The 15,640-nt window shown below is 45.9% G+C and overlaps 1 protein-coding gene across 1 annotated transcript in view; it reads right to left on the bottom strand.

Moving 5' to 3' along the window:
- Positions 1–15,640, bottom strand: part of ADTRP (androgen-dependent TFPI-regulating protein) — a 58,302-nt gene that overhangs the window by 19,931 nt on the left and 22,731 nt on the right. The window contains exon 4 of the mRNA XM_057493968.1: positions 2,965–3,080. Coding sequence (XP_057349951.1) covers positions 2,965–3,080 — 116 coding nt within the window. The remainder of the gene's footprint in view (positions 1–2,964; positions 3,081–15,640) is intronic.

The following is a 15,640-nucleotide window of genomic DNA, read 5'->3' on the forward strand; positions in this document are numbered from 1 at the left end:
CTAGGGTCGGTCCATAAGCAGCAGAGTGTGTGCTCCCCTGTGGGGGTAGAGGGAGAGGTGGGGAAGCTCGGTCAGAGGACCCGCATGAAAGGCCTGCGTGCAGGTGGATCTGCTTCATTCTCGCAGCAATGGGTCCTAATGGGACAAATGCTGACTTGGTACTTCATTAATGAGAAGGAAGTCTGAAACCAGAACACGTCAGCTCCTGCTGGGCCACCCAGTCACAGTCCTGCTGGTGATGGCCCCAGGCCTTCCTCCACTTGCTCCACTGCATCACCCCAACGTCCAATCCCAGCGCAGAGCTGGGAACAAGGACAGCACAGCAGCTGCTCCACTGCCGGAACAAGGGGAGGCTTTTCTGCCTGCCCACCCCTCCAGCATTTAGCAGAGCATTCTGCACAAACAGGGAGCTGACCAAACACCTGGCCATGTGAATACAGTGGAGAAAGGACTGGGTTTGGAAATCAGAGACTTCGGTTTAGGTCCCAGCCATGTGATCCTGGGCATGTCATTTAACCCACCGAGGCTTCAGGTCCTCACTGCTGGCTGGTGTCCAAGTCACCTTCCACCACCCACTCTCTCTGATACTATTTGAAGATTGACTGATACTGTCATTAGCTGGATAATATCAATTCTCCTGAGTTACCACAAATGCCAGCAACTGGTCTCCCCATCTTCTTCCTCTTTAATTTCCACACAGAAGGCAGAGTCACCTTTCTTACATGAGCTGTACCACTGCACTCCTCTGCTTAAAACTTTTCTGTGGGAAATCCCTCGGTTGAGAAGTCCAGGCTGATCAATGTGACTCAGGATCTAGTTTTTTCGCCATCAAGCCATACCTCAGCTCCTCCAGCCCTTCACAGATGCTCTTCCCTCTGCGCAAAAGTCTTTTCCATGTTTCTTTTGACTTGGTCCTGCTCATTCTTTGGGTCTCAGCTTAGACATCAATTCCCTTAAGAAGCCAGCCCTCAGCATCCATGCCTGGTGCCCACAGAGCCTGTGTGTACCCGGTTAAAGTCTCATCACCCTGTCTTCCCGCTCTCTTGCACTATGCTTTCCCCGACACAGCCCCTACAGGCAGCGTGGTGTCTTGTGTATTGGTGTATCCTCACGTCAGAGCGCAGTGCCTGGCACTGGTGAATAATTGAATGGACAGATAGGTGCTCACACCTGGCCCCCATTCTATTGCACCTCGTTCGCCAAACCCCAATTACCTGCATGGTCTGAACATATGGCTGGGCCCCAACAAGCCAAGCCCTTTTTACCACTGCTTCTTATCTCTCCATCAACCAGTGGCCTTAGGTGCCCTTCTACCTTCTTGGTCTCTGAAGATAAAAGAGCAAGGGTTAGATGTGAGGACTCGTCAACTTCTAAGTTGCTGGGTAGGAAAAGTTAATAGTTCAGAAGTGCTACCTTATATATGAACTCCAAAAGTGACACTTGGCAAGAAAGACTTAACCAGATTTAAGCCTAACAACAGCAAAAGGGGATGGAAGTTCATGTGCAGAATTGGACAGCTCACCCTGGTTCTCCACGCGATACAGCAGAGAAAAGTGCCTTGATGTGTATATTGTCTTACCCCACCTCAGGTGCCAGATATTCCATCTTTAGGGATTTATCCCTTTGGGTTAAGCCAGAGATGGCGAATACACAGCACACACCCTACTACTCGCCGGTCCATGCTATTGGTAATATTTCTAAATGATACCAAAACTCATTTTTTGTGGGTCTCAGAATCCATCTCAACACAATGCCCAAGACCTCACCTACCAGTAGGCCCCAACTTAAGCCCTATTCTCTAAAAGTATCCTTTGTTAGATGCAAAGGCCCCAGGCTGGAGAACAGCACAGAACCCAGTGGAGTCTCGGGGTAGATTTATGGACAAAGTGCTTTTTGGAGCCATGAGAAGCAAGAAAGACTTTGAGCATTCAGGGAAGAGGGTTGCAGAGAGGTTAAGAGGACCATACTTTGATAAAAGGGAGGGAAAGCTGGGAGGGAAGCTCGCCTGAGTTCTGGGCACTAAGGTTCCTGGCTGTAAGACAAAGGTGGGAGAAGCCCAGGAAACAGGCACTTCTAGAGCCCCAGTCCGTTGCAGTGGGCTCTCTTTCTGGCCTCTTGTCTGGCAGATCACTGCACTGAATTAACGTCCCCCACATAGGGATGGGGGGCATTACTCCGATTGTCAGACAGGAGGAGCTCATGTGAGCCTATACCAGAGGAAGAACATTGTAGTGAGCTTCCAATCTGCGGGTAATATGCGTGGCAAGCCCCTTTCAGTAGGGCAAAAGCATGGCAATGGGTGAGAAGCCACCAGAACAGGAAGGAGGTTTTCTAGTCACTGCGTTGAAGGCCAAGCACTTTCCCTTGATTACAGATCACTGGGCAGCACTTCGGAGACTGAGTGTTGCCAAGTGGTTGAATGATGAAATCTAGACCAACTATTTATCTCCCTTGCCTCCAGCTAGGCCCTTCTGCAACCCTGGGGCAATCGCCCCAATGCCCTCTAGGAGCCCTTGTGCCAGATGTTGAAGCAAATAAGCCCATCATTATGTAGGCAGCAGGAATGGACTAGACCTAGCGTGCTCAATCCATTAAATGCCTGTTTAGATGGAATATAGTTAAATGCCTTGAATCATTCAGTCATACAAACATTTTAAATGCCAGTGGAACCAAAAATCAACATTTTCTTGGGGAAAGTAACGCATAGCTTTGAGATGATGAATTCTTTGTAACAGAGAGAAATTCATAACTTGCTGCCTGTGTTTACCCACACCTGTGCATCTATGTGGTACCAAGACTATTAAAACTGAACAAGAAGAATCTTTCTTACCTGAAAATGTAAAGATGGTTAAGTCCCTGCTAACCCAAGATGAAGGCATTGCTACAGAACAATATGCTTCTGTTGGAATGTCCCTCAGAGTCTTGAATGACAAGGCGAAGTGATTTTCTTTCTGCAATTCTTACCGGCCGAGATATGCAATGCTGAAAGCAGTCAGTATGGTGAGTCCTGTCTTCCTCAGCGGGTAGCTGTGCGGCCCGAGGGTGACTTCAGTCAGTGAGAGGGGAAACACAACTGTGTGCTGTAGGAGAGAAGACGACAGACCACAATGCCGCGGCGCACTGGCTGCCCACAGTGCCCCTGATCCTTTCGTCCCCCTACTATCTACCTTCTTCTGTAACTAGCAGATGAAAGTTTCCAAAACATGGCTTAGATTATGCTCCTTAGCTGCCAAACACCTACAGAGGCTCCCTATTACCTACCATACTGGCCCAAACACTCATCTGGCTATCAAGGCTTTTGGTAATGTTCTGTCATCCTCTCTGGTTCTGCTTATGACCTGCTATTCCCCTGTCCAAACACATACACAAACTCACACACATACACGTGCACACCATGCACAATCTCTCTCTCACACTCACACACACACACACACACACACACACACACACACACACACACACACACCTCCACTAGAACAAAGCCGTTTCCTTCCTTCTCCTTTGCCCTCCTCCTGCTTGCTCTCACCCTCACGCCTGGTTCATGGCCCTGCATTCCCCATTGCACTTGGCACCATGGCAGCGTCCTGTTGGTGGGTGGTGGTGGGCACCCCCCCAAAACTCTATGCTCTCCCACTCCTCCCAGCTTCACCCTCTTCTTCATAACTATGTTTCTTCACATCTTTCAAACCTTAACTCTAGATATTTTTAGCGACACAATCAAGTAAACAGCCTTTAGGCATAGTGGTGTTTCTAGGTGTGAAAACTCCTGAGTCCTCCTCTCTTGGTGACAGGGACCGATGTGGAAAGGGTGACTGGGTCTGTGTGCAGTTTCCTTTCATATGTATTCCTCAGCCGTGCTCTGTGCTTCCATCCCACCACTTGGAAGCACCCAATAGTGCTCGGATTTTATGCTTTTTATCTTTACAGCTCTCTCCTCCCTGCTCCCTGACTGCCTCAGCTCCTGGCAGCCTCTGGCATCCGTGGCCACTGTCTGCAAGCTCCACTCCATCCCGTTCCTGAGCCCTGAGGCAACGGCGGCAGCCCCTCTGTTGCAATAGTCCCTGGAGCTTGGGCATGTCTCGTTGCCCATGTCTCCATGCTCCCATGCCCAGCCAACCTGCTGAAGCCCTGGGCACTGTTCTCTTGTGCTTGAAGGCATCCCCAGGAGGCAGTAGCTTCTTCTTGCTCTACCTGAGCTAGCTAGGGTGCAATCAGGAGGCCAAGCCCTCTGATGACAAGAAATGTGACAAGGATTGAAGGGGCAGCAGTGGGGTGAGAAGGAACAAGTCCTCAGAGGAGGGTGTCCCCTGATGGGGTCCCAGCAAGATCACATTTGGGTGGCACAGAGGAAAGGCCCTGGGTTCTCACACCTGAATAGCAAAGCCTAGAGGAACAGCACTGGAGCCAAAGCACAGCTTTTACAGGCTTTTCCAGGGCTCGTTCTGAACATGCTGACTGGTGGGCTGGACTGATGGAAAACCTTCTAGGCCCACTGCCAGGCCCTGCATCTTTCATCGGCTGATTTTAGGCTATCGCTTCTGTGTCTCTCCTCTGATAGGGGAGCATGGTGTTCACGGGCACACGCCTTCAAATCTGACCTTGGGCTGGTTACTGAATCTGACCAAACTTTAACTTCCTCAGTTATAAAATGGGCAACAAATAGTGCGCATTATAGGTAGAAGTGCTGCTGTGAGGACTGGGAAAAGCACATGTCAAGCAAGGGCTTAGTCCATGGCTCACAAGAGCGTCCAGTGAGCATGAACGGTGACCATCACTATTAACGTTGTGATTGTCATCCTCTGTCTCAGTGGTGGCCCAGTGTGCAGTGGGGTGGCAAGTTCTGGGCTATCTACCCCACCAGCACTTGGATGCACCCTGGCTTGTGGCATGCAAGCAACTGGCGGTAGCAGAGCCACCCTGTGGCCACCCTGTGCTCCCTCTGCAGCCCAGAGCTGGTGCTGATGCTCCCAGTCGTGGCCACGCAGCAGCCCTGGCAATGCTGTTTCTGACCAGGATGCTCTTTTCACCAAGGGACTGCCTCGGGAGGCAGGAGATGGGGCTGTCTGCCCAGCACAGCCACCTGCCTATCTGTCCGACTTTCCTCTGCCACAGCCAGGAAGATCCAACTTTTATTAGGAACCATTAACAGTTCCATTATGCCGGCCATTGATCTGACAGATTTTATTAACCTTGCCCACAGTCATCAGCTTCCATTCTCTACATTAAGGATCATTTGGAACAGAATTCCTGTGGAACAATGTGGTGCATTTGCATTAGGAGCAAATGAGTTCACAGTGATTAACGCTTACACAACAAATAACTCAGGAATGCATGACATTCTAGTAGCCTGCCCTTTGCAAGTGACAGTCAATTGGATTTCCAAATGAGTTCTTCCTGATGACTTCTGGGAAGTTTACTTCAGTGATGTCATTAGTGACGGGCCATATACTGTGGCTTAATACCAGCTAAAAGGTCTTTCAAAGAATCACATTTTTTGGTCAAGGCTGGGGGTGGGAATGAGGAAAGGAAGAACGCTGCATTCTGTGAGCTTTCTAAATACTGAGCTACTGTGAAGAGCCAAGTGTGACACAATAAACCTCCTGGTATTGCAAAAGTACGGGTATTTCACCTCATGTTGATATAAATTATATAACGTTTGTCAGGCAGCACATACATATTAAAAAAAGGAAGAAAAAATTCAGTAAGAGAAAAATCAAATATGCTCTCTTCTTCCAAAAAATCTAATCATTAGGCTGGGATTGACACAAATTAGAATGCTGCCAAAACCTACTGAAAACAGTGACTCATTCTGTATTTCAATTAACAGTTTCTCAGTTTCCCTTATAAACGGCAAAGCTGACAAAAATTAATTATCTCAGAGGAGGTAAATATTTCCTTCCAGAATAAACAAAACATCATAGACTGAAACAATAGTATGTGTAAACAGAGAGGATGGAGTGAAGTTAACTTTCCTTGTCAATTAAGCCATCATTTTGGTAGATTTTCCTTTAAATATCTCATTCCAGAAGCATTGGTTAAAAGGACAGTATTGCTCTTTCGCCACCCTTGTCTACTAACTTCTGCCTTTTCCTCTTCCTTGGTGTAGTACCTACTTCCATCTGAATAACTTGGAGACAGAACTATAAGCATTAAGTACCGATTTAAGTTTAGTATAATAATTCGAATTTAGATTCTCTGGTTGCAAAATAGCCTTGTAGATAAACATGGACATTTGCCAGCCCACAGAGAATTTTTACAAGGTTACATGAGTGGCAAATGGAAAACAAGCACTGATTTTTACTCACTTCATGCCAGTAGATAAGTAGCTGTTTTAAACAGTTTCCCTGCATATGAGGTTAAAAGTGCACTAGGATTCATCTGCCTGACTTGCAGAAAAGGCAAGCCTTCATCAGTGAGATAACCCATGCAGCCCACAGTCCTTCATCACTGCCCTGCAGGCTCCAAAGATGCATCCCGAAGGCTGGGACAGTCACACACTTAACTCCAAGATTCTTGGGAGACCAAGAGCACTTAATGTTCTCCAGTGACAGAAATTCAGGGATCCTACACATTTTAAAAATCAGTTAATAACGTTTTAAAATATGATCTCTGCCTCTTTCCTTGATTTCATTTTCTTGTTTGACTAGCTCTTGTGTTGAGTTGAGTTGACCAAAGAAAACAAGCCAGTTTCTACTTTCTCAGACAGGTCATTCAGTGACTTTCTCTTACAGAGGCTGTTTTTAATGATGAGCTGATGTAATATTGCATGCTTCCCATGAGCCTCCATCTTCTCCTCCCTCCCACTGTTCAGGCAACACTTGGATCCACGAACTAATTGCTGACATTAACTCTTCCTCAGCGGAGGTCCTTTCCCCCAAGTCTCCAAGATCATGTCTTCAGTTGGCTTATGATGCTAATGGATAGATATTTTTCAGGGAAGTTTTATTGCACTGACAAGATCTCATTTCAGGGTGCATTTAAGAGGATATGTTTGCTTACTGTATATTAAATAATTTCTTTAAATGAAAGCCTTCAAAAAAATCTTGTCAGGGACAAACACGTGGCCAAAACATCAGTTAAACCTTAAGTCTAAATACAATGAACATAGAAATAGAGGCAAAACAGAACCATAATAGAATGCCAGCATACCCATGCTTGTTATTACACTGCTGGATCATGTTATTTAAGCTTGAAAACTACGTGCAGTAAAAACACACAGTATTAATTGTTTTGTAAATCCTGGTAAGGCAATCTCCGATTTTGATGATACCATCCATTTGCCATTTAAAAGCTTTTACCTCATTCCTTACCAATTTTCCTACTGCAGTTTCTCCTTTAACTTCTGGAGATTGGAACAAAGGCAGTGGTCTTTCTGGGAATATTTTATATGGAAAAGCAGTGACCGTATGTATACTCTATGGAACCTATGTTTCTAATGGTGTAATTTTGCTTTAAGTTGATGTGATAGACAGAAATCTGAAAACATTGACATAGGCTTTATTGATTGCATCCCTAAGGAATAACTTGTTTCTTTTCTTATTTTTAACTTCTCCACCTACACCACCTGCAGGAGTCTTTTCAGTCTCAATAGTAGAGTTTAGAAGATAATTGAATTTGTAAATATTCCCTTTTCTACTTTCTAGAAACTCAAGTACACAGGTGAGGCACCACTGTAATTAAAGAGTTGGTGTTCAAATGCCTTGGGAGGAGGGACCCGGAAGATACACCACCCAGAGAAAGAGCCACAGGCTTCCCTTTGGTCTCCACAGGCTACCTAGGTGGGCTGACCCAGGCTTGCCTGGTGAAAAATCAGAAAACAGAAGTTAAAAATGAAGTCTTATTTACAGTGGAATAGTAGTAATGTTTGCAATTCACTCTGAAATGCACCAAAAAAAATGAATTGACAGATGGATAGATGCACAGATTTGAGATAAAGCAAATACAGTAAACTATTAATAGTCGAATCTAAGTGGCAGGTAATACAGGTGTTCCCTGTAAAACTCTTTCAACTCTGCTTTATGTTTCAAAATTCTCATAATAAGATGGTGGGAGAAATGCAAATGGTCCTCACTGATGTGGGAAAAGAAACAGATGCTCCATGGGGCCAAGGGAGAGAAGCCTGTCATTGTTTAGGAACTCCCATGTGAACTGAACAGGTGGTTCAGGGATAACTTCCTGAATCCTCTAAGGAGGGTTTCTGATTCTTTTTTTTTTTACTTACTGCATTGTTGTCCTTTGGGTTAATAGATAGTTTGGCCAACATCTAAAAGTAGACGCTTCTGCAAGAAAGCCAGTGGGCTTTGACGGTGTCCAGCATGCTAAAGAAGTGTCCATGTAGGTTCTCCCCAGTTAAGGGGAAGACAAAGAAAGACCTGGGATTCTAGGACCCTACAATCAGGAATATATCTGCCTCCTTCTGTTCTTCTCCTCTCTCTCCTTTCCTCTCCAAGGCACCCAATCCATTCCTCTAATGTAACTCTGGCAAATGATAACACCCCAGATGCCTGTTTGTAATCACTGGTTCCTTCTTTACTTCTCAGAGCCAAACTTGATTCATTTTCCCCCTCAAATGCTTCCTATAGCTGCCGACTTTTTATCATCCCCAGTGTCACCTCCCTAGCTTCCCCCTGCTTTGGCACATACTCAGAATTGCAGTCAGACCAACCGTCCTGCAGTAACTTCCTGCTCAAAAACCTCCTGTGGCTCACTTGTGCCTGGGCCCCTGTCCACTCCTTCCCTGATCTCATCTGTCATTTTCTACAGTATTTCAACAGGCTCCCTTCCTTCCACTCAAACCTGTCTCCTCATTATCCTTATGTTTGATTCAGTTTGCTTCCCTGGAGTTCCTCCTGCTTTATTTACTGAACTATATATTCTCTTTAGTTCTTGTCTCCTAACCCGCCCTACATGTCTTTGAGATGCATTACAACCAAAAGCACACACATCCATGTCACAAGAGGAAATCAGGACCCAGGAGAACACTGACACAGGAATGCACCAACCAGAGGCTTGCTGGGATGTGATGACGGAGATTCAAATTTAGCAATAGGATTCCAGAGTAAAAAGAGAGAGATGGGATGTATAGTTTCCTTTTCTTTTTTTAAGAGGAAATTACACTTTCCCACTTGCATACAGCTCCAAAGAATGTCTACTTTTACATTTAATTTAGGGGCACTGAGCAATGGTAGGCAGTGCTGAAGACAGTGTCCCCAAAGCAAACAGCTCAAAGATCTGGGTTCCATAACCTGATGAAGTCTGAAGGCAAAATAATAAAACATAATCTACAGAAGGGGATTCTGCCAGTAAGGAGACAATGTAGTATAATTAGTTAGCCTTCTGATGGTCAGAGAGGTAGATGGAGTCCAGAAATCCCACTTCCCTTACAGGTGTTTTTATTTATTTTTGTTCCAATTATGAGTCAGACAACAGCCAGTATTTTATTCTGTTTAGAGCCTGGAGTGTAGGTATCATACGCTGTTGATGACAAAGAGCTCTAAGTGCGTGGAGGAATTCAGAGAGTCAATGGCAATGCTGACACCCTTTTATTACAAATAAAGAACCTCACCAAGGACACGATCCCACCTCTGGAGCTGAGCACCCCACGTTTCACTGGCTGCTTGGATCTGAGGCTGGGCCAGGCAGGAGCACCAGGTTTTGTAAAACATCTTCTGTATAGTGCCCTCCTCTGCAACAATCTTCAGCCCGCCCTTCCTCCCATGCCTCTGTGCCTGGCTCGTAGAACACACATGGAGACTTGCTTTTAAGACATAGACAGATGGGCTGCTCTCTAGAAATCTGCTTCAAGTTGGAGGAAGGGGACTGTTCTCTTCCAGAAAGAGAACATTTCAGAAGCATGCAGATCCTGTCTTGTTGTAAGGTCTCTGTCTCTCGGGGCACCATCCCTGCCTCTCAGCTATCTCATCATGGTGCCAATAAAGGACTCAGAATGTGTAGGCAGCTGGTTTCCCTGGGAGATGACAGTGATTCCGAAAAGTACCCTGTACGCACAAGCGCAGGGGCAAACTTCCAAAGTCCCCGCGTGAATGATCCCATGATGGACCCACTTCCCCCGTTTCCCCTTCCTGCCTCCAGCTTTCCCTCACTGGCATATCAGGGTCTTCCTAACAGGACGCCCCAGCTGTTCTGCAAGAACAGCAGTTATTTCACTGTTGACTCTCCCAAACACAAGCAAGCAGTTCATTCAGGGTTCATCTGTATGTGGTGAGGAGGGACACGTAAGCTCCCTGAGGGAGGCAGGGAGTCTTAACAGTAGAGGAGGGCGTAGCTGAGAGTGGGCATAGAGGCAAAAGAAAAAGGGAAGTTTACTTGGGAAATGCCCACATTCAGTATCCTTTAAATATCTCATGGGGAGCAGTTATGATTCAGCACTAGGCAATTGAAAGGTTTATAAGATATCTTTGAAATCAAAGAAATCATAATGCGTTTCAAGTTATATTTACTGTAACCCTACAGCATCATGCTAGGACTAGGCTAGTTCTAAAGTATTATGCAGTGGAGTTTGTGAACGTGTTAGACGATGGTAGGTAGCACTGGGTTGAGCCCTTAGAGTCCTCAATGAAAGAGAATGAGTCCAAGTTAAAAGCAAAAACTTCATTCTCTTTTGCAACGCTCACCAGGTAAAAATCTATCTCTTCCTAAAAGGCTAAAGGGTTTCCCTTCAACACCATTTGTAGCATCCAAACTGCATTTTATTATTTCATGAAGGGTCACTAAGTTGTGTTTTGTTGTTTCAAAATAACAGTTCATTGTAATTCCCTTTTATTAAAAACAGATAACTATGTATCACAGACTAATTTTTCACTTAGGAACATTTTTTTCTTCCTGAGATTGAAAAAAGGCAAACCAAAACAGAAACCAAAGGGCTGTCTGTAGGTTAGCAAACTGAAAATGTTCAGTCAGGTGGTGATATATGAGTTTAGTGCTCAAAAGAGAAATCTAGCTGGAGACAAAGATTCGAGAACCATCAGAACGTTTATATATTTATCTTCGTGGCAGCAGATGAGATGACCCAAAGACCAAAGAGATGACCCCAAGAGAGTATATGAGTGAGAGGAATAAAGGATCTAGAAGTAAACACCATGGAACAGCAGTAATTAAGCCAGGGTTTCCCAACCACTGTGTGGCTGAGATTGTAGAACAGAGAATTGTTGCAGAGGGTTGCCTGCGAATTGTGGGGTCTTTAGAAGCATCCTTGGCTTCTACTCCTGAGGTGCCAGGAGCACTCGGCCATCCCCAGTTGTGACAAAGCTGTCTCCAGACATTGTCAAGTGTCCCCTGGAGAGCATAATCAATGACAGGTGAGAATCCCTGATGTAAGTGGTGAGCAAAGGAGGAGCATCTTGCAAAGGCAGTTGACAACGAGTTGTCAGAAGGTCTGGAAGTAAGGTAAGGAAGGAGAGACAATATTGAGATAAAGGTGCGGTCAAATGTGTCAAACGTGGAAGAAGCTACGAGAACATGAGCCCCGCTCCCCGTGGCTCAGGGGCATGGAGGCTGCAGTGAGCGTGGGAGAACGTGCTCTTCGCGCCCCCACCTGGCTCCTGCTCCCTCCCGGGCTTCCTCCAGGTCCCTCACCCAGTCTCTGTGCCTTTGGGTTGCAGCCCCCTGCTCATACATTCTTGGCTATGGACCTTGGAGCCCCTGAAGGAAAGGTTAGCATGGAGACGTCTCCGCTGCGGTCATTGCCGTCTGCTCTACAAACCCCGAGGGTGGGTGGAAATCTGGACAAGTTTGTAAATGTAAAATTTGAGAACCCACATGCGGGACAAATTGACGATCAAGTCGGGCTGCTCAGAACCCTCTGGCCCCTGGGAACACAAGCCTGGGGCATTGAGGCAATCTTCCAACTGCCAAGAAATTTGGCTCACTTCCTTATCATGGTCTTCTTAGAAAAAACAAAACATTTCTCAAAAAGTCATAAAATTCCTTCTCACCACAGAATAGAAAATGTGGTTCTTATGAATTCCTAGATATATTCAGAGAGAGATGCCCAAACTACACAAGCCTGTATTCCTAACCAGTTTGTGCCAGGAGAGTATCCCCCTGAAATGATCATGTACTTTTTGGTTTACAAACTCAGAGAAAAAAAGCATGAGGGTTTTTGCTTTGTTTTCTTTTGTTTATCTTTCAAATATGCATTTTCACTGATAAACTCTGTTCCTATGAAGGGAAATGACATGTGAACTTTCCCCTCCCTATAGGCTTTTTTTTTTTAATTTCCTTTCAAAATTAAAAGACTCTTACTTTCTATTGAGATGTTAGAAGCTTAGGTTCCACAGCAGCCACCAAAGACTTTGTCCTATGCCTGTTGGTGGGGCACCACATACTGCCAGCACTCCACTACCAGCCTCTTTGCCCATCAGGAGAAAACCTTGGTTGGCTGCTGTCAAGAATGTCTGTCAGGGCCAGTGCCAGCCCTGCAGTACAGAGAATGGGGATATTGGCCCACTTTCACAGGGACAGAAAGAGGCTGTTTTTCAACCCACTCTCCTCCTTTCTCCTCTGACTACCTTTTTTCACCTGGTCACCTCCGTGGTCTTGTCTTCATTTCTCCTCTTAATTGCAGCCTCTGCCTCTTTTCCTTCCTGATTAAATGGCTTCTTCCAACTCAGTTACCTAGTTCACATCAGCGAATGGTGGTCGCAGAGGGGAGTGTAAGCCTGAAGATGGCTCTCCGGGAGAACCCATCTGTGAGCCACAGTCCTAATCGGAGCAGGCGTCATCTCAGCTCTCATTCAATAACATACACGCAGGACTATGACTCTGTGCATCCCTGAACATAGATCAGTCATTAATATACCATATATCTCAGAAACAATAACCAAAACCCTATAGGTATTTCAAGGTACCAGTAATCTCACTAGAATTTTGCTAACAATTTTCTGTACAAACAAACAAAAAATACCTCCAAGTTTTGAAGTCTAAAGGCAGGGCTACTAAAAACTGCCTTTCTTTCTCAAATGCCCCTGATTCCCAGCACACCCCGCTCCGTCCCTAAGGGAGAATTCTGGGGCTTGTCAAGGGCATGAAGAGGCTACCAGAGGAAGAAGTGAAGACTTCATGCATTCTTTCATGCAACAACCTTCATTAAGTGCCCACTCCATATGGGCACTTTGTGAGGTGCTGGCAATCAAATGGTAAATGAATATGGTCCTTGCCTTTGGAGATCTTACAGTCTAATGAGCAATATTTTCCATACACAAGTAAAAGAACATGTAGATACCAATCACAATTTGTGCTATGAAGGAGACAAAAACTAGTCTATGCATCAGAAGAAAGAAATGACCACAAAGGTAATCAGATGAAAAAGGTGATCAAGGGATTTGATCCCCAAAAGTGGAGAATTGATCTCCAAAAGTGGAGAATTGCCTCTAATGGCAGGAAAAAAGGTGAAGAGATGTGCTCTAAATAAGGTAGTCAGGGAAGACCATCCTGAGAAGGTCATTTTAAAGCTGGGGCTTAAATTGTAAAAGGGAAAAGTAAATGGAGAACATTTCAGGAAAGAGGGATAGCATGTGCAAAGGTCCTGGTGCAGGAGAGCTCCAAGGGTTGCAGGGCCAGAGTTCAGTGGAAAGTCACTGAAGAGTATCAGGAAGAGGGATGCTATTTTCCAACCTATGTTGCTGCTGTGTGGAGAAGGTTGGGAATGGAAGCAGGAAGAGCACTTTGGGGGTACTATGTGGTTCAGATGAAAGTGAAGGTGGACACCACACCACAAGGTATTGGCAGTGGAGCTAGAAAGTGAATGGATTTGCTATATATTTTGCAAGTAGCTGGATCAGATCAGCTAGTGGATTGGACATGAGGGTGGCAGGATGGAGGGAGGTGGCAAGGTCAGTGCTGGTTTCCATCTTCAGCAAATGGGAGCATGCGGCTCTGTTTCCTGAGTTGGAGGAGCCCAGGACAGGTCAGGCAATATAATATGCATAACATGTCCTCCTCAGGGTGCATTGACTCAGAGACATCTGTGCCAAACCTACAGGTGCATCTGTAGCTGCAACATCAGGTGGACAGTTAGAAATGTGAAAGTCTGAGCTGGAGACTCAGCCCGTGGGAAGAATTAAAGCCGTGGGGATGGATGTGGTTACTAGGGAAAGGGTTCTGGCAGAGAGCAGGGCCCGGGGCAAGCTGGAAGATCACCATCATTTAGAGGCCAGGGGTTGGGGGGACACCAGCAGAGACTTAGGAGGCAGGAGGAAAACTAGTCCATGTGGTGTCAACAGAGCCAAAAAAAAAGCAGTTTCCAGGAGGGAGAAGCTTACTGTGCCGACCGCTGTTGAGAAGTAAGCTGGGGGCAAATGCAGTTGCCTGGATCTGGCGGCGTGGAGAGGGCTGGAGACGGAACGAGAAGAGTGAGCAGAACAAGTATGGACGACCCCTCTTAGGGGTCTGGGCAAGTCTTCTCGGCTCTGTTCCATTTGGAGAGACATACCAGCTTCTCTTCTATGTGGCTCTAATGGCGATGTCTGTCCTGAAAGAAGCTCCTGGTTTGCCGACCCCACCACAGCACAGATCCTGGTGAAAATCATGGTGGGGCCCAGGAAAATGAAGCTCTAACTTGAGGTTTGTTCTGTTTCAGGTGGAAGGAAGAGGGGATGTTCTTCTCCAGGTCTGTACTTTTATCTTCTCATAGAGGGGACAGTTTGAAAGAGGACACAGGGAACAGGTGTCAGAAAAAGAAATGGCAGAGCAGCAGGCCACCACCCCACTTTCAGTGAAGCCTAAAGCTGAAAGGACTAGATGGCCCGATCTTGCAAGAATAGAAGGGAATATTGAGAAATTGGAGAAGAGGCCAGTGTGGTGTTGGTAGTCTTCATGAGGAGGCACTAGGCAGCAGAGGAGGTGTGAGTGCTGGGAGGGAGGTTCAATCGCTCAGTGGGGTACCCGGCTTACAGAAAGTTCCTGCATTTCACCCCTCTCCTGGTGGGTAGGCCTAAGTTCTGTAGGTGTGTGTGCAGAACTTCCATACTGATGCTAACGAGAAAAGAAGCCAAGTCATCCGGAGGACATTAAAAACCAACCCTGCAACTTTAATTATACGCAAACTAAACAAACAGCATCCACCAGAACATAAAGACAAACCTGTGCTTCATTGTTACACTGCCTAGCATGGAAGGCAGGCAATCTGATCACCTCCAGAGATCACTTTACGATCAAGAGCTTTTTCTTAATTGCCAGAAAACCCCAAGGGCCTTCCCTCCAGGGAGAGTTGCCAAGATTAGAAAGACTTCACCACATGCATCTATAATCAGAATTTAGTATTATTAAATAGCAGCCTGTGGAATAAGCCTTAGGGAGCTGAGCTCTGATCTCTGATAGAGGGATGAACAATGGATTACTTAATCATTAGCTCCTTTTCTTGTTTATGCTTCCCCTTTAAAAGGAGGACTTTAGAAACTGCATTTTCCTCTCAAATGTATTTGGACCTCCCCATTTTGCCACCCGACTCCCCATGTCAGACCATATGATTAACTGGAATGGCTCAGTTAGGGGCTAGTTGCATAAATCAGAGATTTGTGCCTTGAAGAACAGTAGAAATGCTTCGGGGGGAGGTAAGTTAATCTGCACTAAAGGCCTTGCCCCCATAAGCCACTTCCTGTATTGCAGTGTTCATGGTTTG

This window comes from Manis pentadactyla, chromosome 16, assembly GCF_030020395.1.
Source record: "Manis pentadactyla isolate mManPen7 chromosome 16, mManPen7.hap1, whole genome shotgun sequence".
Taxonomy (NCBI): Eukaryota; Metazoa; Chordata; class Mammalia; order Pholidota; family Manidae; genus Manis; species Manis pentadactyla.